The sequence below is a fragment of the Notolepis coatsorum genome, assembly GCF_963971535.1.
Source record: "Notolepis coatsorum genome assembly, chromosome: 18".
Taxonomy (NCBI): domain Eukaryota; kingdom Metazoa; phylum Chordata; class Actinopteri; order Aulopiformes; family Paralepididae; genus Notolepis; species Notolepis coatsorum.
In genome coordinates, this window is record NC_140182.1 from 52,801,002 (window position 1) to 52,824,637 (window position 23,636).

The window sequence follows — 23,636 nt, forward strand, 5'->3', positions numbered from 1 at the left end:
TTATCATGGAATCTTTTATTTTTCCGTGAAAACGAGGGCTTTTCAAAATGCTATAAAACGGAAATGAACCGATAAAAAAACAATCCGCTTCGACAATGTTGACTGGAAATGAGTCATTGATAATGCAACGGGCAGATTAGACACATAGCCATAATTTAAAACATAGATTAGGCGATATTAATGCTAACATTGCAGTGGATGGTGGGCATTCAAGCACTAAATGTGCGCCCCCTGCTGGGCACTGAAAGTGTTAAGGCTGGTGTTTTCCACAACTGGACTTTTAAAGCAATCACTTAACTTTTGCATTATTTGACTTCCGCTGCATTGATTTCCAATGCTATAGCCAGGCTACTAATCATGGAATATTTGTCTTAATCTGGAGTATTGATGTCTTCTAGCTTTTCCCCCTCGTTTATCAAATCTGGTGCCCAGGGTGTTTATTGCAGTCAGTGTGGCTTCAATACCGGCGGCACGGTGGTGTACATTTACATTTAGTCATTTAGCTGACGCTTTTATCCAAAGCGACTTACAAGTTCTGTGCGACAAGACAGCAAGAAGGGTATAACTCTATCAGCTGAGTAACAATGTTCATCAAAGTGTTGCGTGTTACAGTGTAGGTTAGTTTATTAGGACAAGTGCATGACAGTAAGGTTAGTCGGGTTTTTTCTTTTTTTTTTTTTTTTCATTTCAGATAATGGTTGAAGAAGTGAGTCTTTAGTCGACGGCGAAAGATTGGACGGGATTCGGCTGTCCTAACTGGGATGGGTAGTTCATTCCACCATTGTGGGGCAAGGACTGAGAATAGGCGGCTTCTCTTTGATGACCCTCCGGGAGCTTGGATAGGAGTAGATCTGAGGCGGCCAGAAGATGCAGAGCGTAGGGGTCTTGAGGGTGTGTAGTTAGAGACCATTGACCGGAGGTAGGCGGGAGCGGTTCCCTTTGCCGCACGGTATGCTAGGTCGAGGGCCTTGAAGCGGATACGTGCAGCAATGGGGAGCCAGTGCAGGTCCCTAAGAAGTGGGGTGACATGGGCCGACTTCGCTAGGTTTGAGATCAGGCGGGCCGCTGCGTTTTGAATGAGTTGAAGAGGCTTGGTGGCAGTGGCCGGGAGGCCAGCTAGCAGTGCGTTGCAGTAGTCGAGGCGGGAGATGACTGTTGATTGGACGAGGAGTTGGGTGGCTTCTTTTGTCAGGAAGGGGCGTATCCTTCTGACGTTGCTCAGGAGGAATCTGCAGGTTCTGGTTGTCGCTGCGATGTGAGCAGAGAAGTTCAACTGGTCGTCGAGGACAACACCAAGGTTCTTGGCGGTCGGCGACGCGGTCACAGCTGCATTCTCGACTGTGATGGAGAGGTCGGTCAGGGGGGAGGATTTGGCCGGCAGGTGGAGCAATTCTGTTTTGCTTAGGTTCAGTTTGAGGTGGTTGGTCATCATCCAGGCGGAGATGTCGGATAGACAGGCCGAGATCCGCTCAGAGACGTGGATATCTGAGGGAGGGAAGGAGAGGAAGAGTTGAGTATCATCGGCATAACAATGATATGAGAAGCCATGAGACGTGATAATGTTACCCAGTGATTTAGTGTAGAGGGAGAAGAGAAGGGGTCCTGGGACCGAGCCCTGGGGGACACCCGTCCAGAGGGGGTGTAGTCACAGCTAGAAGGTCCAAGGTTCGATTCCCGCTTGGGGACCAGGTTTCTCCGTTTCAGGCCTTTCTCTGTGGAGTTTGCATGTTCTCCCCGTGCTCGCAAGGGTCCCTCCCCCGAATAGATAAACCGAATGGAAAAACATGCACAACAGATCGCTAACGCTGTCGCGTCCCTGACGAAGACGGACAGGAGCACTTGGATTGGTCCCCGGGGCGCGGCCCCACGCCGCAGCCCCTATCTGCTCCCAGCTGCCCTTGGGTGTTACTAGCTAGTTAATGTTAGTACACAGTACACAAACACAGACACTCCCACTCCAACAGCACAACCTCCCCACCCCGACCTTTGCAGCCGCATCTAGGTTCACTGACTACACCGGGTCTAATTTATCGATGATTGGAATCGCTGAATATTTGGGGTCACCCATAATAAAGTCTAGGTTGAAAATCACCTGGAATTAATCATGCCATGCTATCTGTTTTTTCCCCTCCTTAGCACTGAGCTCCTGTGACTCTGCAGTGCTGTGGCGGTACCTGACCTCTCTCCATGACCAGAGCAGGGTGGTCCGATGGATTCAAAGTCTAGCAGCACAGAATGGAGAGCCCACCACCGCCCCCCAGTGGCCAGCCCTAACTGCAGATCTGGTTAATGACAACACATGTTGCAGCACGTACCTGAGGGAACACATCCTCAATATGTTGGCCAGGTAGGCTGATACTGGTCTGTTTGTACTTATCAAGGCTCTTTCTTTCTTTCTTTCTTTCTTTCTTTCTTTCTTTCTTTCTTTCTTTCTTTCTTTCTTTCTTTCTTTCTTTCTTTCTTTCTTTCTTTCTTTCTTTCTTTCTTTCTTTCTTTCTTTCTTTCTTTCTTTCTTTCTTTCTTTCTTTCTTTACCATTCCTCCCAACATCATGCATTCACTTCCATTCATTTTAATTAAAATAAAAAGGTGGGTATAAATTGAGTTTTGGTGTCAAGTGGGTTTATCCTCCACCACATCTGAGTGGTAATTAATACATTTATTAACTGTGTTCAAGTGGGTTTATCCTCTACTACATCTCTGAATGGTAATACAACGTTCTCTAGACCTCTCTTGGCAGAGCTTGAGGAGTGGCCAGCAATAGCAACCATCTCCTATCCCCACTAAACTCCAACCCACACATCAGACCAAAACTAAAATATTGCAATTCCAAACAGCGTTTTTTATGCTTAGAGAAGATTTACGAGCAAGCTGCCATCTTGTACGCATTTGATCAAGATCTCACATACACGCGCATACAAGGTCTTACTAACTACAGTGATTGTTGCTGCTATTCTGAATGGCTCATTTCAAGAGGGAGGGTTCTTGTCACAGCTGAACAGCAGAAAAGGCACAATGCACATTATTTAAATTAGTCTGTGTTGGGACAACCCCTCATTCTGTAAAAATATTGCAAAACACAAGAAAAGGCCATTTTCACAATAGGCCCCCTTTAACTGAGGTTACATCCTCTCAACCAACCTCCCACCTCCCTTCCCCCAGGAGAGGCCTGTACACCCAGGTGGAACTGGTGGACTTTGAGAAGCTGTTGTGGAGACTGGGCCGGGCCAGTGGGGTGATGCAGGCCAGCCCCCCCGTCTCTCAGCAGGCCAGCCCCCCTGTCCCCCAGCAAGCCAGCCCCCCTGTCTCTCAGCAGGCCAGCCCCCCTGTCCCCCAGTACCGCTCCCTGCAGGGACAACACTTCCACAATTGCTTCATCTACTACTGTCTGGACAACAGCCTGCGCTGCCTGCTCTACACATACCTGGAGCATTACAGGTAGGTCACAGGGTGGTTATCAAATGGATATTGAATTGTTCAGATTCAGATTTATTGTCATCCATACTTTACAGCATAAAGGCACACAGTCTGTGTGTTGAAAGGATGGAGCATCATGTTTTTACAACCTATTGTAATGTTACAAATGTCATAATGAGTATGACGTGTGTTGTGTTGTGTTGTGTTGTTCACCAGGCTGACCCCAAGAAACTGTCCTGTTCTGGCAAATCCGTCTCTGTATGAAAGTCACCCATGGTTTGAAATGCTGGTGAAAATGCAAGAGATCACAAGAGAGCGTTCAGGTACGGAACATCCCTTTTACCTCCATTGTCAGGATATTTGAGTAGACAATTTGTACAGTATCTGTAACTGAGGGGTACAATTCCCTGACTGTATTGATAAGTATGGTATCATTAAACCACTACCGCTTTATGTACTTTAATTACTGGCCATACAGTACATGATATATAAATATGATGAACACTTCGCACAATGAATCGGTTCCACACAAAGGTGTAATCAAGTATTTATTGCAGCAAAAGGTACATAATATACTTCTCTATTTTACTTTGGATGCGCTTATAAGGCAAAGGAATGTGCGTAGGCAAATCAATAATGAATGTCCATTCTCTGGTTACGCAGGAGGTAATTATACAACCTGAATCTTAGGGAATTATATCTATGGTACACTAGTAATATATAGCGGGAGATACTGGAAGGGTCCCCCCGGTTGTAAGCCAGCAGGGGTAGAGGATCTGTCGGTAGTAGAGAGTCTGGTCAACGATGACTAAGGAGACTCCAAGTACAGGAGACGGTGCAATAGTCTCTTGATCCACAGACGAATACAGCTGTTCTCCGTAGACTGTAGCTCCACAGTGAAGAAAGCTAGCCGGCCTCAGGCTCTCTGAGGCGCAGACTCGACGTGGCTCCTCACAGGGTAAATCCCACACGTGTAGGCGTCGGCGATTCTCCGCTCCATAAATCACAGGACCAAAACAAATATAATCCAGCCGCAAAGGGCTATGTAGTCGTCGGGTAGATTAATCCAGTGTACATGTCCACACGGTTCTCGTCTAGGTCTCCTCGGGTGAAAGCGCCATGAAAGCAGCCCAGCCTGGATAAGCACTCTAGCTGGTACGAGGAAGCGTTGGTGATGCTGGTCACTGTAGAACTTTAGCCGCACGATACACTATACACAAATAGACTATTACTGACTTAATAGAAATATGTCGCACTCGACGGTATAGCGCCAAACTCTGACAATTCAGTTATTAATTCGCACGCGGTCTCAATGCTCTATTTGGGGCCAAACAGGCCATACTTCACCGCACGTTGTATCGTGGGTGAGGCTTCAACTTATTGGGTAACTCTACTTCTGTATTCACCTGCGCCATATTTATATGCACGGCGAACAATCTAGTGCCAACCTCATTTCTGTCTCGTATTCCTGGGCAAGGCCGGGCATGTACAGACATGTCTTGACGGTGGCTTTGAACCTGACTCTGGAGGCACGGCCCTGGCGCCTGTGGACCGCTGTCCAATAGGAGAACGAAATATTATGGTCTGTACTAGGCTAAAGGGATATTCCGTGTATATGTACAAGGAATATACAAGGGATATCAAACGATATACAAATACTATGCAATATATATCAATCAATAAATATATATATTCGGTTTAATCTGATCCTTTGTAACAGTATCTGTGGAATGATCATAACTTAGAATGATTTGCTCTCACATCATAACTTAGAATGATTTACTCTTACATCATAACATAGCATTATCAACAGTTAGAAGTATATCATTGAAATTAAAAAAGGACGAAAGAAAGAGAGAAAGAAAAAACATATCAGCATCACATGAAGGAAACCCAAATGACAAAAAGAGCATCACAACCACAGTTGTGATTAACTTCTACTGGTCCACAATAGAAAGAGGAGAGTTATGGAGTTATGGAATATGTCTGTATCCCTAGTCCTCAGGGCATGTGTTGCATATTTGAAATACACTTCATTCAATCAATCAATCAATCAATCAATCAATCAATCAATCAATGTTACTAAGTAAAACATGACAATTTACTCAATAAGTACCGTAAGCTGAAATTGTACTGGAAAAGGAAGTACTGTTTGTTTCCAAGGTATTACCATGGTATTATCTCCTGGAGGGTCTGATTGAACTAATTGAAATACAAAAGGTATCAATGCAACATAGAACTTGACAATTCATGGAAATTATACAACTGGTCAATGGAATAGTCATGGAAAAGCCATGGAATTTGATCAACAAAAAACATGTAGGAATCCTGAGTTGAATGCTTCCAGATCCAGAGCGTGTGTTCCAGGCCAGTCTGACCAGTGCCCAGGTCCTCCTCCCAGGTAGCCAGGCCTCGGTGAGCAGCATGCTGTTGGAGGGCCACAGTCTTCTGGCCCTGGGAACCATCATGTTCACCCCCGGTGGCATAGACCAGGTATTCACCTCTACATGGCACAATATTTGTAATTTTCTTTTTTGGACCTCTGCTTTATTTGGGGGTGAAAACTTGAATTACAGACAGTTACATTTAAAAGTTTTAGTCTAACCAAATGCCAATCTCACATTTAGTATTTTCTAATTTAACTGATATTGTAACTGAGGGGTTACAAAACCCTGACTGTATTAAAGATTGTGATATATTAAACCACTGCTAGTTATGTACTTTAATTACTGGCCAAACAGTACATCAAATATAGATGGTGAACACTCACAAGAATACGGCATTGACACAGAAATACTATTGGAGGGTAATTTATTATTATTAGGCAACGTTCGGTTACAGAATGAGAATTAGGGTCGCGCTTGTATGGCGAAGAATATACGTAAAGTCAGTCAAGAGCATAAGTCACTAAGAATAGCAGGAATCCTATGATGGGTCTAAGCTGACGCCACCTGTGGTGTAGTAGCAATTATATAGGGCAACACCGGTACCAACTGGAGACAATGGGTAGAGGAATGTTCGGGTACTCCGTCAACAAGGAATAAAGAGACTCCAGGTACAGGAGTCGGTGCTTGTACTCCCTTGATCCGCAGACAAAAGCAATAGTTGTAATCCAAGATGCTCGACAGCATTGACGACAGCTAGCCAGCCCCTTCCACGAGGCAGGCCCGAGTGGTAATCCTCACGAGGTTGAATCCCAAACGACAGTGGAAATCAACGGTGCTCTTCTCCGGTGGTCACGGTCCCAAAGCAATATAATCCAACCAGGAATGGTTCTGCAATCGCCGGCGCCGATTCTCCTGTGTACATGTCCAACGGTTCTCGCCTAGGACTCCTCGGGTGTGGGCGACGTATTTAGGCCACACAGCCTGGATAAGTGCACTAGCTAAAGACACGACGAACCGATGGGTAATGCTACACACGGAAGAACTGTGGCCGCACGATATACAATAAATGATCGACTATTACTTCACATTAGATTAAGTCGAACTCAACGTTACTTCATTAAACTCTGACACTTAACATTCTATTCGCACGCGGTTCTCAATGCTCTATTTAGATGCAAGGTTGCTCACTTCACTGCACGTTGACTCGTGGTGAAGGTGGTAAGGTACTGAACTGAATTACTGCTGTTTACACCTGCGCCGTATTTATACTTAAGTGAATATCTAGTCCCAACCTCAGTCCTTGTCTCGTATTACTACGCAGACTCTGGGCATGTTCTGACATGCCTGGAGTTGTCTTTGAACTTGCCGTTGGGGGCTTGCGCGTTGGCGCCTGGGGGCGCTGTCCAATAGGAGAGCGAATATTACTCTGGTCTGTACGCAGGTAAAGGGATATTCCGTGTATATATATAAATAATATACAAAGTATATCAAACGATACATATATATATTCAGTTTAATCTGGCCCTTCACAACAGCCGCCTCCTAATTAGTCCGCACCTAATTAGTTAAAGAGGAAGACAGATTAATAGTCCAGTCAACTGCTCAATGTCTGTTGTGGGGAGTAGGGCAATCTACAAAGTCAGTGGGTCATGATCGTCATCAGGGGAGTCAGGGAGCCTCGGCAACTCTATCGGCCTCGCCACGGGTCGGGTGTGGCGGTGAAGCAGGTCGGCCATCCTGGGTATACTGGGCTGTGCTCGCCACTGGCGACAGTCTGGTCGAGTCCGCTGGAAGCGACGTACTGCTTCTCTTCCGTTCAGTATCCAATAGCGACGTCGGATCTCAGCGAAGACTCTCTGCCCCAGCGTGGTGCACATCCTCGTCGTATTTCTTTATGATGAGCTCAGTGACTTTGTGTCGGCTGTTGAGGACTATAGGAAACTTGACGTCATCCGTTAAGTCCGGGGCCCGTCTCAGACGACCACCCACCCTGATGAGGCCATGGGTGTCGCGCTCGGGGGCCAAGTGGAGCAGTCTGCTGTCTGACGGGATTGGCTTTGTTCCCTGCAGGCAGTCTAGCTCGTCGGGGAACAAGTCTCTTTGGGCTCGCTGTAGCAGAAGGAGTTCTGCCTCTTCGTAGTTAGCTGCGTTAATGTCGGTAGTGGGGGGAACCTCAGGGTGGTGCCACAGGAATGTCTTTAACTGCGCACTCTCAAAGGTGAGGCAGTCGTCTATGTTAGGGTCAGTGAGGACTGGTGTGTGCGTCAACCCACAGAACATAGATTTCTTGATCTCTGCCTCCTCTTGACTAGCCTCCCGTGGTGTGGGGTTAGGCCACTCTTCTTCCGGGAGCTTGAGGAACTCAGGACCGTCACTGTAGATATTGTGACGTGTGAGGTCATCTAGGGACATCCCCCGTGTGATGACATCTGCTGGGTTCTGTTTCGTATCCACGTACCTCCAGCACGCTGATCCTGTTAGGTCTTGGATCTCTGTGATTCTGACTCCCACGAAGACCTTGTATCTACAAGAATCGGACTGGATCCATCTGAGTACGGTCATGGAGTCTGACCACAAGATTGTTCTTTGCACCGGGATGGTGAGTTCACGTTGGATCAACGTGGCGAGTTGCGCCGCCTACCAGAGCTGCGCAGAGCTCTAGACGCGGGATCGATTGTTGCTTGCAGGGGGCTATCCTTGAGCGAGCCAGGATGAAGGCTGTGTGTATTTCTCCTCCCTCCTCTCGGGCCCGCAAGTAAGCCACCGAGCCGTAGGCCACTTCTGAGGCGTCGCTGAAGACGTGCAGGTCCATCTGGCACGTCTCGAGCCGCACTGTGGGTGGGAAGTAGCTTCGGCGTATGTTCACATTTTGGAGCGAGTTAAGTTCTCTCTCCCACTCTCTCCAGGTGGAAGCTAGGTGCTCGGGTATGGGGTCGTCCCAGCCCTGTTCCTTGTCCCACAGCTCTCGTACAATCATTTTCGCCCGGGTGGTGTAAGGTAGTATACACCCCAGCGGGTCGTATTGCCTTGCGAGTGTTCTGTATACGCTCCGTCTGGTGGTCGGTAGAGGGGTCGACCTTCCCTGCTTTGTGGTCAGGGGCGTGTATTTGTAATGTAGCGAGTCTGTTTTGAAGCGCCAGACTAGGCCCAATGTCATTTCTTGTGCTTCACCTGGGATGGTCGCCATCCAGGTCTCGCTGCTTGCTGCCTTTGTCTCTGGGGAGAGGCTGCGAAGTACTTGAGGGTCACTGCTGGCCCACTGCCGGAGATCAAAGCCGCCTTTGATCAGTGAGGCGCGGAGCTTGAGTAGGAGGGCTTCGGCTTCTTCTGGCGTCGAGACGCTTTGCAGACAGTTGTCCACGTAGAAACTCCTCTCTACACTTTGTCTGACTTCCTCGTCAGCTTCAGGGTCTTCTGTCACATGTTTTTGCAGTGCGAACGTAGCACAGCATTGGCTGCATGTGGTTCCGAAGGGGAGGACCTCCCATTGGTAGATGGATGGTTGCTCATCTTTGATCCTCTCTCTCCATAGGAACCGCAGCAAGGGCTTGTCCTCCTCCACTAGTCGCACCTGCAGGAACATCCCTTTGATGTCGCCGCTGATGGCCACCTTGTCTTGGCGGAAACGTAGTAGTACGCCGAGTAGAGAGGGGCCGAGTGTTGGGCCGGGCAAGAGTTCTTTATTCAGATTCTGTAGTCCGATCTGGTAGCTGCAGTTGAATACAATGCGATCCTTGCCGTTGTGGTGGACCTTGTGGTGGGGCACGTACCATGATTCGATCGTCTGGTCGGCCTCTTGAATGTCAATTTTCTTTATGTGTCCCGCTGTGATCAGCTTGTCGATCTCAGCGCGGTACACAGTGGCTTGAGTGGGGTCTTTGGCTAGACGCCGCTCGGTGTTCAGTAGATATCGTTCTGTCGCTTCTTTTGAGGCGTGGAGGGTGGGCATACCCTCTCGTCTCAAGAGTGGAGTTGCGTATCTCATCACTCCATTGACCTCGACTCTCTTTGTCCTCTGCTCGAGGAGGGTTATGGCATAAGTGTCTTCCTTTGAGCGAACAAGTTTCTTTTCATTCTTAAAGGGCATCACGTCTAATGTCCATAGCCTCTCGACGTGCTGTAAGAGGGTGGTGTCTTCTTCGTTTATCCTTGAGTGGAGGCAGCGAGTGGCTGTCGGTCGGTTGGAAGACCCGGAGAGGGGGCCTTGTAGTGTCCAACCCAGGCGGGTCTCGACCGCTGCTGGACAGCCTCTGGGCCCGATATGGACCCGGTCCGTTGGGACGATGAGGTGTGCGTGGTCGGATCCTATGAGCAGGGTCGGGGTGGCGTCGTCGATGAGCGGTATAGGTAGTTGACGTAGGTGCACGTATTTTTCCATCAGCTTTGGGATGGGGTAGGTGTACTGTGACAGGCCTATGTCGTGGCTGGTGAAGGCGTTAGTAATGCTATACTGCTTCTCGGGCTGCCCGACCGCTGCTATCGTGAAGGAGACATTTTCACCCTTTATGGTCTTCAGGTCTCTTCTAATGGTACGGATTGTCATTGTTTCTTCGCTCCCCCGCAGACCCAGCCGGGCTGCGGCGGATGCGAGGAGGAGTCTTTTCTGACCCATCGTCTAGGACGGCGTAAGTGTCCATGACCTTGTCCTTGTAGCTTAATATCACTCGGACCACCTTCAAGAGCACTCGGGAGCTCCCGCTCTTCGCAGGGTCTATGTACATGACGTTCACTCTCGAGCTGCTTGGGGGTACGGGTTTCTTCTTGTTGCTGTCGTGTAGGACCTCCAAGTGGGCGCCGTCTCACTTGCTGCATTTCTTCTTTAAACGGCACTCAGCTGCCATATGGCTGCGCGCGCAGCGGAAGCAGCGGCGATTGGCTTTGATCCACTGACTCACCTCGTCAGCGGTCAGCTTCTTGAAAGTGTCACATTGAGACAGCCAATGTTCCTTTTCACAGTACTGGCATACAATCTTCCACTTCCCCTTGGTCGGGGGGGTGCTGTGGTTCTTGTGCTGCGGCACTGACTCGGCCTGGTGCATAACGGTCACTGACCGGCGGTTATCGTTGGACCTCCGAGGTCCATCTCTTGAGCTAGATCCACTCCACACGAATGTGTCCAGTCGTAGGCTGCTAACTTCCCTTGCGAGGAAAGCGGCCAGGTCTAGGAGGGATGGCTCGGGGCCGTCGGGATCACGGTGGTCTCTCTGCCGCCGAAAACGCTCTTGGCGGGCTGGAGGGAGCTTCTCCAGTATTCGCTCCACATTAGAATTTGCATACAGTTCATATCTCCCCTTCTCCTTTTGGGACCCCAGCATCCCTACTAGGGATTGTACCTTGATGCGGCACGGTGGTGTAGTGGTTAACACTGTCGCCTCACAGCAAGAAGGTCCAGGGTTCGATTCCCGCTTGGGGACCAGGTTTCCATGATGCCAGGTACCCAGGTGGGGTATCTCCCAGGCCTTTCTGTGTGGAGTTTGCATGTTCTCCCCGTGCTCGCAAGGGTTTCCCCCCCGATAAGATAAACTCAATGGAAAAACATGCACAACAACAAGATCGCTAACGCTGTGGCGTCCTTGACGAAGACGGACAGGAGCACTTGGATTGGTCCCCTGGCGCGGCTCACGTTGACGCCTGTCTGCTCCCGGCTGCCCTTGGGGGGGAAGGGCGACGGGATGGGTTAATCGCAGATACGAATTGCATGCATGCATCGCATGTGTGCCAATTGATGACCTCGGAGCAGGTCCTAAATTACTTAATTACCTAAATTACTTGATAGAGAGGTCATCCAGTGCTCTATTGTCTTTGGCTGGGGGAAGGCGGTCGATATCCCGTATTTCTTGGATCACGTAATCCCATATGCGTCCATAACGCTGGTCGAGGGCCACTAGAGCCGCGGAGTATGGGGTGCTTGAGTTGGAATATGCCAGCGCTATGTTATGCGCTCTGGGCACCTTGAGATGCTTGAGGAGGATGGCATATTTGTACGACTCGTCGGGGACGTCGGACATCATAGTCTCCAAGCACATGCGTAATTCCGTGTACTGTGCTCTGTCCTCGCGCGTAAAGTCTGGGAACGTTGGTGTGCCAAGGTACGATGCCATGGATGGCTGGCACATTGGTGAGTGTAGGGGAAGAGGCCTCCTGGGCGAGTCTCCCCGTACGTGTTGTCGTGGGTTGGTACTTGGTGGGTACCAGAGGCCGGGTCCCCAGGTGCTGTTCCTCGGTGCTGACTGTACGTCAAACTCACCCGTGAGTTGAGTCGGGGGTTTGTAGTGCAGTGACTCGGGGCTGAAGTCGGGGCTGTACTGGGCCTCCTGGTCCAGAGTACGTTGCTGCTGGTGGGCTTGACATTCCTCCTCTTCCTCTTCCTGGTCCTGGAGTCTTCTAGTCAGTCTCTCGGCGACGTAGGCCGGTTCTTCCCGTTGGCTGGGTCTCGTATGGACCGGTCGGGGAGGGGGGGTCGGAGACGTAGACAGGTTCCTCCTGTTGGCCGGGTCCCGGGTCGCTTTGTCGGGTAGGGGAAGGTGCCCTAGACCCTTGTCGTGATGATCTCCGGGAGCTCCGTGCGGAGAGAGGGGGTGTCGCCCTGGCAATCAATTGTTCTATCATCTGCGCCTGCAGCCGGTCGCGCTCTGCTTCGCGCTGGGCATTGGTGCGTTCTCGTTCAATGTTCTCTTCCGTCTGAAGGCGCCTTTCCTCCAGTCTTATGCGGTCGTCCTCACTCCTTTGTTGCGCCTGGAAGCGCTCTCTTTCAGTTGCAGAGTGTTCGCGTTCACTAAGGGCTTGCGCTTGGAGTTGTGCGTGAAGGCGCTCTCGGTCCGCTGCAGAGTGTTCGCGCTCGCTTGCTTGTTGCGCCTGGAGGCGCTCTCGTTGTTCGCGCTCGCTCATCTGTTGAGCCTGGAGGCGCTCTCGTTCCATGGCAGAGTGTTCGCGCTCACTTAATTGTTGCGCCCGGAGGCGCTCTCGTTCCACGGCAGAGTGTTCACGCTCACTAAGGGCTTGCGCTTGGAGTTGCGCGTGGAGGCGCTCTCTTTCCGTGGCGGAGTGTTCGCGCTCACTAAGCGTCTTTGCTTGAAGCCGGTCGCGTTCGGTGGAGGCTGTCAGTGTGACGATCAAGGCTTGCGCCAGTATCTGGTCCGCCTCGCTGGGGGATAACACTGACGGAGGTGATCGGGTGCTGACAGGGCTCGTTGGAGATCTGTTCTCCTGGCGCGCCCTGAGGTCCATCTCCTGGGCGCGTTTCTCTTCTCTTGGTTGTGTGTCGGGTTCTATCCCTGGAGCGCTTTCTTTATCCTGGAGCGCTCCGGGGTCTATCCCGGTGACGCTGTCTGGAGGTATAGTCATGTCATGTCCCACCTGGTCCCCCCCGTGAGCTGAGTCAGTTTCGTTTGAACCCACTGGGGTCTCTACTGGCAGGGTCGCCAAGTCGATAGGATTTGACAGGCTTTGACTATCCGCTTTATCCGTATTTAACGTCTGTTTAGATAAGCTAGGGGGTAGAACGAAAGCGAATTCCTCTAGATATGGAGGTGGCTGACGTTTGCGCTGCGGGCGTTCTAGCTTTGGGGAGCCGCTTGGGGAGTGTTCACCGCTGGCCATGGTTAATATTATATTAAATATTACACTGATACCCTCCGGCTCGAAGGACCAATTGTAACTGAGGGGTTACAAAACCCTGACTGTATTAAAGATTGTGATATATTAAACCACTGCTAGTTATGTACTTTAATTACTGGCCAAACAGTACATCAAATATAGATGGTGAACACTCACAAGAATACGGCATTGACACATACTATTGGAGGGTAATTTATTATTATTAGGCAACGTTCGGTTACAGAATGAGAATTAGGGTTGCGCTTGTATGGCGAAGAATATACGTAAAGTCAGTCAAGAGCATAAGTCACTAAGAATAGCAGGAATCTTATGATGGGTCTAAGCTGACGCCACCTGTGGTGTAGTAGCAATTATATAGGGCAACACCGGTACCAACTGGAGACAATGGGTAGAGGAATGTTCGGGTACTCCGTCTGAGTCAACGAGGAATAAAGAGACTCCAGGTACAGGAGTCGGTGCTTGTACTCCCTTGATCCGCAGACAAAAGCAATAGTTGTAATCCAAGATGCTCGACAGCATTGACGACAGCTAGCCAGCCCCTTCCACGAGGCAGGCCCGAGTGGTAATCCTCACGAGGTTGAATCCCAAACGACAGTGGAAATCAACGGTGCTCTTCTCCGGTGGTCACGGTCCCAAAGCAATATAATCCAACCAGGAATGGTTCTGCAATCGCCGGCGCCGATTCTCCTGTGTACATGTCCAACGGTTCTCGCCTAGGACTCCTCGGGTGTGGGCGACGTATTTAGGCCACACAGCCTGGATAAGTGCACTAGCTAAAGACACGACGAACCGATGGGTAATGCTACACACGGAAGAACTGTGGCCGCACGATATACAATAAATGATCGACTATTACTTCACATTAGATTAAGTCGAACTCAACGTTACTTCATTAAACTCTGACACTTAACATTCTATTCGCACGCGGTTCTCAATGCTCTATTTAGATGCAAGGTTGCTCACTTCACTGCACGTTGACTCGTGGTGAAGGTGGTAAGGTACTGAACTGAATTACTGCTGTTTACACCTGCGCCGTATTTATACTTAAGTGAATATCTAGTCCCAACCTCAGTCCTTGTCTCGTATTACTACGCAGACTCTGGGCATGTTCTGACATGCCTGGAGTTGTCTTTGAACTTGCCGTTGGGGGCTTGCGCGTTGGCGCCTGGGGGCGCTGTCCAATAGGAGAGCGAATATTACTCTGGTCTGTACGCAGGTAAAGGGATATTCCGTGTATATATATAAATAATATACAAAGTATATCAAACGATACATATATATATTCAGTTTAATCTGGCCCTTCACAACAGATATATATATATATATATATTCCTTTCATTATTATGTCTGTGGAAGGCGGAGCATTCGGTAGCGTCTATGTGTGGGTTTGTGAATTTGCAAGATATTGGGTGGATTCACACACACGCACACGCACACACACACACGCCCACCCAATATCTCGCAAACTATGGAGCCGATCAGCCTGTGCTTCTGGCACAAGGATGAGTGTAACTGAGGGGTACAATTCCCTGACTGTATTGATAAGTATGGTATCATTAAACCACTACCGCTTTATGTACTTTAACTACTGGCCATACAGTACACAATATATGAATATGATGAACACTTCCCACAATGAAATCGGTTCCAGTCAAAGGTATTAATCAAGTATTTAATGGAGCAAAAGGTACATATGATACTTATATTACATTTGATTGCACTTGTAAGGCAAATGAGTATTCGTAGGCAAATCAACACTGAATGTCCATTCTCTGGTTACGCAGGAGGCAAGTATACAACCTGGCTCTTAGGGAATTATATCTATGGTACACTTAATGATATAGCGGGATATACTGGAAGGGGTCCTCCCGGTTGTAAGCCGGCAGGGGGGGTAGGAGAGCTGTCGGTAGTAGAACGTCTGGTCAACGATATCTAGGGAGACTTCGAGTACAGAAGACAGTGCGATAGACTCTTGATCCGCAGACGAATACAGCTTGGTTCTCTTGTAGGCTGTAGCTCCACAGTGAAGAAAGCTAGGCGGCCTCAGGCTCTCTGAGCGCCGACTCGACCTTGACTCCTCTCGGGGGTAAATCCAACACTCACAGGCGTCGGCGATTATCCGCTCCACAAATCACAGTACCAAAGCAAATATATATTCCAGCCGCACAGGGCTATGCAGACGTCGGGTAGGTAATCCAGTGTACATGTCCATTCGGTCCTCGCCTAGATCTCCTCGGATGAAAGCGCCATGTGGTCGGCCCAGCCTGGATAAGAATCTAGCTAACACGAGGAAGCGTTGGAGATGCTGGTCACTTTAGAACTCTAACCGCACGATGCACCATACACAATAGACTATTATTAACTTAATAGAAATACGTCGCACTCGACGGTACAGTGCCAAACTCTGACAATTCAGTTATTAATTCGCACGCGGTCTCAATGCTATTCTGGGGCCAAACAGGCCATACTTCACCGCACGTCGTATCGTGGGTGAGGCTTCACTTAGTGGGTAACAAACTAGGTTAACTAACTTCTGTATCCACCTGCGCTATATTTATATGCACGGTGAACAAATAGTGCCACTCTCATTTATGTCGCCGTATCCCTGGGCAGGGCCGGGGCTAGTACAGACATGTCTTGTCGGTAACTTTGAACTTGGCTCCGGGGGCTGGTCCCCTGGCGCCTGGTCCTTTGTCCAATAGGAGAATGAGATATTATGGGCTATAGTAGGCTAAAGGGATATTCCGTGTATATGTACAAGGAATATACAAGGGATATCAAACGATATACAAATACTATTCAATATATATCAATAAATAAATATATATACTCGGTTTAATCTGATCCTTCGTAACAATGAGCATGTGGGAATATGTTTCACATCTAGCAACAGGAAGATTTTTTAGGGAATTCATTTCCAGCATTCTCCATTGACTTTCATGTAGTCCTTTTGTGTAGTTGCGATACACCTTTTTACCACCAGAGAGCAACAACAACGGCTTCAAATGCTGCCAGAGTGAACTGGGTCATCACAGAGACAGTGAAATACAACAGACAATTGGCCACTCCCTTCATCCCAGCACTTTTAACTATGTGCCTTGGTTTTCAATGTAACAAGATTTGCCGTCTTCTAGTTGGACAGTATTAGTTGCACCTATATTGTCACTATTTTCTCAGCACCCGAGCAACTGAGCAGTAAACGGATTCCAGCATTGATGTCTGTGCTAATTGTACGTCATGACCAGCTAGTGATTCAGTCACTCAGTTGCGTTTTAAGAAATAACATGATTTGCAGCCGCACTTGAGACCTTGAGAGTTTTTTTTCTTTTATACTTTATTTAATCGGGGTAATCACATTGATATTTCCACCTCTGAGATAGACATTTAAAAAAAAAATCACATTTCAATGAAAACAGACAATAAAAACATGATCACTCCATGACAAGAGGGTGTCCAATGTCCAATTCTTTAAAATTAAAAACGTTTCTTTTTTTACATACGTAAATGCACAAACCTCCACCTCTGGTTTTTCCAGAGCCATCAGTTGTTCTGTCCTCCCTGTAGAGAGAGGCCTGGTAGCTCAATAGCACTGTCATGAATCCCACTATTAATCCAGGATTCCATGAAAATCAATCCTTTCCATCCTTAATCCATCCATGATTGATGATCTGCAGTCTTAGTTTGTCCATTTTGTTGGCCAGAGACCAGACATTAGCTAGGAAGAGGCTGGGGCTAACGATGGGTGATGGGAGGCCTAGCCCTCAGTCCTCTGCGCGTACTGTACCACTCCTGAGTCTACTAACCCAACCTTTGAGTCTACTAACCCTAACTATTTGAGTCCACTAACCCTAACCCTTGTGTCTACTAACCATAACCCTAGCCTTTGAGGGGGCTTTCTCACTAACCATTCGGGGTCGAATCAGAGCCCGATCGCACCAGAAAAGGGTGTGCCCGGGGACGCTGATTCGCTCCAAACCTGGACCGCTGAAATAGGTGGTTCCGGGTGGCGTCTATTCTTTAACTAACGGATTTCCAGTTCCGCGTTCGCCACTGATGTTTCTGGTGCGATCTGATTGGCCACTGACGTTTCTGGTCATGTGACATGTGCGCCCAATCGCGTGACGCGCCCATTTCCGCCTCGAACAGCAGCAAACTACCTAACACCTAGTTTATCACTGGTTAAGCTTAGGCGACTCTTTCGAAGTTGGTTAAGGTTAGAGTTTGGAATCAGGGCTGGTGTTCTATCGCCCTGCTCTAAGACAAACTCTAACCTTAACCAACTTCGAAAGAGTGCCTAAGCTTAACCGGTGGCAGAACTTGCCGTCACACGATTGGCGCGACCAGAAACGTCAGTGGCCAATCAGAGAGCAGAACGTGAACGCGGAACTGGAAATCCGTTAGTTAAAGAATTCAGGCTTCCGGGTGCGTGCCAGTGGGAGCGGGGGGGCGTGGTGTGCGAGCTTGTACCAAAACATGGGAGAGGCTCAACTTGCTGTATCAACTTGCTGACACACACAACGTCATTACTGTAATGCTTTCATGCTTGCTTGAATTTTGGGCAGATAAAAACATACAGCAACAACTGGACAATACCCATGGCAATTTGGCGAGTTCAGACCTCAACCAAACAAGCATGTTGAGCCTCACGGCTGAAAACATGAAGCCACGTTACAAGCACAAGACTTCCCTGGCTCGCATTAGGCCTGGCATTTTTTTTGCCATTGCTATGTCTACTATACATTGGTTTCTTGTTCAAATGCATTTATTTCTATTAGACCAGTGGTGCCCAACCAGTCGGCCGTGATCGACCGGTAGATCAATGACATTCAATATAATTGCCGCGAGCGATGGGCTAATGTTAGCTGCTAACTAGTAATAAATAGGCTAAGCTAACTAGCGTAGCGCTAACCCTGGAAAACGCTCAAAGCGGACTCCACGACACCAGTTCCATTCGTGAGAAAAGGGGGGTGGGTTATATTGACGAGGCTTGACAACAGAGGTTCAAATATAACTTCATATTTATTGGTTATTTGTTTCTTTATATCGGCATCCAGTTTCCACCACCGTATGTTAAACTCTTCCTGTGTTGACGTTCGAGCGTGACATCATCGCCTACGGCAAGCTTACACACTCAAAACGCAAACCGTAAACAAAACCCAGAGCACACCAAGACTGCAGTGTGTACGCAAACTAGAGGGGGGAGAGGGAGGGGGGGAGTTTGCACCCAAGGACGGAACGAGGACGGAGCGGAGCTGATTCGACCCCGAATGGCAGTGAGAAAGCCCCCTGAGTCTACTAACCCTAACCATAGCCTTTGAGTCTACTAACGCTAGCCTTTGAGTCTACTAACCATAACCTTTGAGTCTACTAACCCTAACCCTAGCCTTTGAGTCTACTAACCCTAACCATAGCCTTTGAGTCTACTAACCCTAGCCTTTGAGTCTACTAACCCTAGCCTTTGAGTCTACTAACCCTAACCTTTGAGTCTACTAACCCTAGCCTTTGAGTCTACTAACGCTAGTCTTTGAGTCCACTAACCCTAGCCTTTGTGTCTACTGTACTAACCCTAGCCTTACAGCGCAAACACACCAGTCACACATGCAGGCACTCGCGGGTTCCGTGGGAGAACAGCACGCGTGGCCGGGCACACCGAGTCCGACTTCAGAGCGGGCGAAAGTGCACAGAGGAAGGCACATTTACTGTACATTGGAACAGCTGTAAATGCCTAGTCTATTGCGAAGTCAGTCCCCGTTTGAAGATGTTTTTAAGATTTACAGTTCCAGTGTTCTATTGTCCATTTTGCATGTATAACCAGTTATTATATAATTAATTAGAATGTTAGAATTCATTTTAGAATGATGATCAGTGTGACTGTACTCCTGAAAAAGTATAGTAATATGGTTTATTTGTATTGGGAAAGATACAGACACATTAGCTGGTTGAACAACATCTGTGTGGTAATAATGCAGATATTGAGTGTATTTCTGTGAAAATGCGTGTGGCACACGCCTCTGAATCCAACCAAAGCGGAAACGATCGCTTCCAGCCCGCGAGTCGCGCACCCGCTTGCGGCCGGTGGGCACAGCTACGTCCGTTAACATGGGAGCGAAAGTGAAGCGCTGGTCGCCCGCCCGCCTGCCTTCGCGCGCGACTGGTGCGTTTGCGCTGTGAGAGTCTCTGCTGCCCCATTTTAACCATCGTACCTCTCCTGTGTGGACAGGTGGTGAGTCAAGGAGACAGGATGTTGAACTCTGTGTGGAGGGTGGACGCCCAGCTGATGAAGATGGCCTTGAGCCCTTACCCAAAACTCAGGGCTGCCCTGTTCCCTGTCATTGGGCCCCGTGGGATCACCAACACCTCCTCTGACGTCTCCATCTACCACCTCATGCAGGTACAACCTCAAGCATTTTAGAATGGGACATGTTTGGTTGAGCCCCACTGTTATTCACAAGGTTTGGTTGAGCCCCACTGTTATTCACACAGTTTGGTTGAGCCCCACTGTTATTCACAAGGTCTGGTCTAGCCCCACTATTATTCACAAGGTATAGTTGTCTTATTTGTGCCACAGATGCACTACAGTGTATGTTGTGAGTGTTAGTGAATTGGACACTACCTCCCATTTCCATGTCATTTTTATAGGCACAAAGGAATCTAGATCTACATGACCATCACCGGCAAAATATAGCTGTATTTATCTGTCAGTGTATTTATCTGTCATTGTATTTATCTGTCATTGTATTTATCTGTCGTGTATTTTTCTGTCATTGTATTTATCTGTCATTGTATTTATCTGTCAGTGTATTTATCTGTCAGTATATTTATCTGTCATTGTATTTATCTGTCAGTATATTTATCTGTCAGTGTATTTATCTGTCATTGTATTTATCTGTCAGTGTATTTATCTGTCATTGTATTTGTCTGTCATTGTATTTATCTGTCAGTGTATTTATCTGTCAGTGTATTTATCTGTCAGTATATTTATCTGTCAGTGTATTTATCTGTCATTGTATTTGTCTGTCATTGTATTTATCTGTCAGTATATTTATCTGAATCGGTTCCCACTCTTCACTCTTACCACATGGTTAGTGAATAGTATACAATTTTGGAGGTATAGCATGTGATATATACACACTGACGTATATGTGATATACACACTGACGTATAGCATGTGATACACTGCAAACTCTTAGTTTAGTAGACTCACCTCTGTGTCTATTTGCTGAGGACACGCATTCTAATGGTGCGGTTTGTCTACTTGTTTGTCTTTATTGTAACCATGCCTGTGTTTCAGTCCCTCTATCCATTGGACCCATCCAGGCTCTTTGGCTGGCAGTCTGCCAATACACTCAGCTCAACTGGTAGGTCCCTCAGCTTAACCCTTTCACTGCCGCACTACCAAACGGTTAACCCTTTCACTGCAACAATACACAGAAGGTTAACCCTTTCACTGCCACCCGACAGCCGGTTAACCATTTCACTGCCACACGACAGAAGGTTAACCCTTTACTATCACAGAACCGACGGTCACTCCACATCTGTCTGTACATACCTGCATATAATCCTTTTTACATATCTGTAGATACTATATCTGCATTCAGGCATTCATACTATATCTGTACATATCCCTTACCTAGTCTTACTATTTACGCTGCTGGCCAGTATGACTTACTACCAGAGTGTCTTTATATCTGTATCACTGTACATATTAATACTACAACCCTGTAGTATTGTATACAGTATTACTATTGCACTTTACTGTTACATTTGCTCTGGTTGGATGCCAAACCTCTTTTCGTTGTACTGTACTATAATGACGATACATTTGAATCTAATCTAATCATGTACTGAACAGTATGTAGTATGATGTACATACTTTATCTATGTAATACATACTGTTACGACCCCTGTGAGTCTAGGGGTAAAGGGCTGTAACATAACAGTTGGTTGACAGAAAAGATGGACCACGTTTGTAAACAACAATGATATTTATTGGTAGATGCAAAGGAAGCACATGTAGCTCAGGGGTGAGCCCAGGCCAAAACAACAAACAAACACCACTATACTCCAAATAAACACAATCGAATCTATGGTAAAAGAGATTACATTACCTAAACTACTCTTACCTAACCAAAACAGGAGAAAACAATGTTCAAAGGAAATGGCAGCTCACCCCATCTGTGCTTCCTGAGAAAGAGAGAAAAACACATTAATTATACAGAAACAAAAGCAGAATATATACAAAAACAACTAACTGGCTAACAATGCTCTCTCTGCGGCCATACAATCACAAAGGCACTTTCACTATTACAAAGGCCTATAAACAAAAAGGGATATTATCAAAGTACAATGCCACAGAATAACACTAGGCCTAGCCTCATGCCAGAGAGAGAGAAAGACTGAAGGGAGAAAGCCATGTTTTAACAGGTGTGGGGTGATCCATGATTGGGGGGTGTGGATTGAGTGTTAGAGTCTGGAAAGCCAACCACCAATCACTGCTGTGTTGCAATAATGGAAGGATTGGCCTGGCAGGGACCAATGGGGAAGGGAACAATGGCTGGAGGGAGGAAACAAAATGGAGAACACACACACATGGAGACACACACTGGGGAATATATACATTGGGATGTAACACATACAATGAATTCAGAAGCAGCTACAGTAATGTCTTATCCTATGTTTATACGGATCCAGACTCAAATGGGATGTGTTATAGTCTGTTTTTTTCTTGTTTTTGGACAGAAACGAGTGAGCTGCCTCATTTCTCCAGCCCCCACCTGGTCAACAGGTACGCTCTCCTGGAGAGTCTGGACTTCCTGTACTTCCTGCGTCACGGACGAGCCTCCTTCGCCTTTGCCACCTTCCTCATCCAGCACTTGGCCGGCTGCAGTGACCCCAGGCTCCAGTTGAGTATGGCTCGGGACTGTATCAGGAAACATTACATTATTCTTCTGCATTTTCTGTATAACCACATACAAAAGTATATACATATAGGCATATATACATATTTAAACACACACATTTATACTTATGTACATAAATTACATAAAGGAACACGCCAACATGGGAAATGCACTTACAAATGAATGGAAGTGGATATGGACCAGCTAGCCTAGCTGTTGGTCAAAAACACCCAACAACCCAGAGTTTTAAGCTAGGCTAGCTGATCCGTATACACTTCCACTAAGTTGTGCTAAGCTAGGCTAGCTTGCAGTTGAATAGCTTTCTACTGAATGCACACTGATTTTGATTACCACTCTGTTGGTATGGGCCTGCAGTCTCGCGCTCCATTTTGCATTATGCCGACGGAGAGCCTGAGTTTGGAGAGTTGACTGTTCCCACGCCGCCTCGAGCTGTTCCAGCTGAACCCCCTCCTGCCTTTCCTGCATCATAGCAAGATACTCCACCATCCTGGCGAGTGCTTACACTGGTTGTACTGGTTGGCTTTCCATGGAAAGAGTCCCTGTTGGTACCACCACTGCTACCCCCTGGGTTCAGTTAGTACTCGTTACCATTTTGCCACGGTGGTCACACGGTGTCGGCACAGTATGGGAATTAATTAGTAGAAAAGTCAAGTAATTTTTTTATAAAGCACGTTTAAAAACTCAAGAGCCAACCAAAGTGCTGTACAATCAAAGCATAAGATCAATGTCATAATATAAAAATACACAAATACAGAAATAGAAAAAGGCACAACAGGACAAGACGGTACATTCAGAGAACAGTAGGCCAACAAACGGATAGGGGAACACAAAGCACAATATAGCACACAGGGGACAGAGGAGCACAAGAAGAGATACAAGGGGGAGGGGGCAGGATAAAATTTAATGGGAGTGTGTGAGTTAGGGTGTGGGAGAATCAGGGTTTATTGAAGGCTAGGGAATTAGGAAACCAGGTTGCTGTTCTGTTATATGCCGCCAGGAGGCGCAAAGTCAACAACGGCCCGACGGGCAGCTGTCTCTTGACTTCATTTATCAGGAGGCGCATCACTATACTTAATTTATAACTAAAGCACTTTCCAGGCCAAGCATATAAAGCTGATTTGATTATGTTTGTGGACTGCAAATGACATCACGCCATGTCACCATGTCTACAGACTATGAATTAATGTTGCGTTTTTCTTCTTCTTCAAATGTAGCCAACAGTAAAGACGCTAAACCTATCAAATCAGCAGTCAAAGTGTATATTTTCAGCATTACGTTTGTTTACCAATTTTAAC

General features: G+C 47.5%; 1 protein-coding gene across 3 annotated transcripts in view; it reads left to right on the top strand.

The window, feature by feature from the left end:
- The window catches only part of spg11 (SPG11 vesicle trafficking associated, spatacsin), a 165,635-nt gene that overhangs the window by 65,492 nt on the left and 76,507 nt on the right, over positions 1–23,636 (top strand). For all 3 annotated transcript variants that reach the window (XM_084334705.1, XM_084334706.1, XM_084334707.1), the window contains exons 15-21: positions 2,137–2,347; positions 3,162–3,437; positions 3,633–3,739; positions 5,764–5,909; positions 19,641–19,811; positions 20,712–20,778; positions 22,160–22,322. In XM_084334705.1, the coding sequence (XP_084190831.1) occupies positions 2,137–2,347; positions 3,162–3,437; positions 3,633–3,739; positions 5,764–5,909; positions 19,641–19,811; positions 20,712–20,778; positions 22,160–22,322 (1,141 nt within the window). The remainder of the gene's footprint in view (positions 1–2,136; positions 2,348–3,161; positions 3,438–3,632; positions 3,740–5,763; positions 5,910–19,640; positions 19,812–20,711; positions 20,779–22,159; positions 22,323–23,636) is intronic.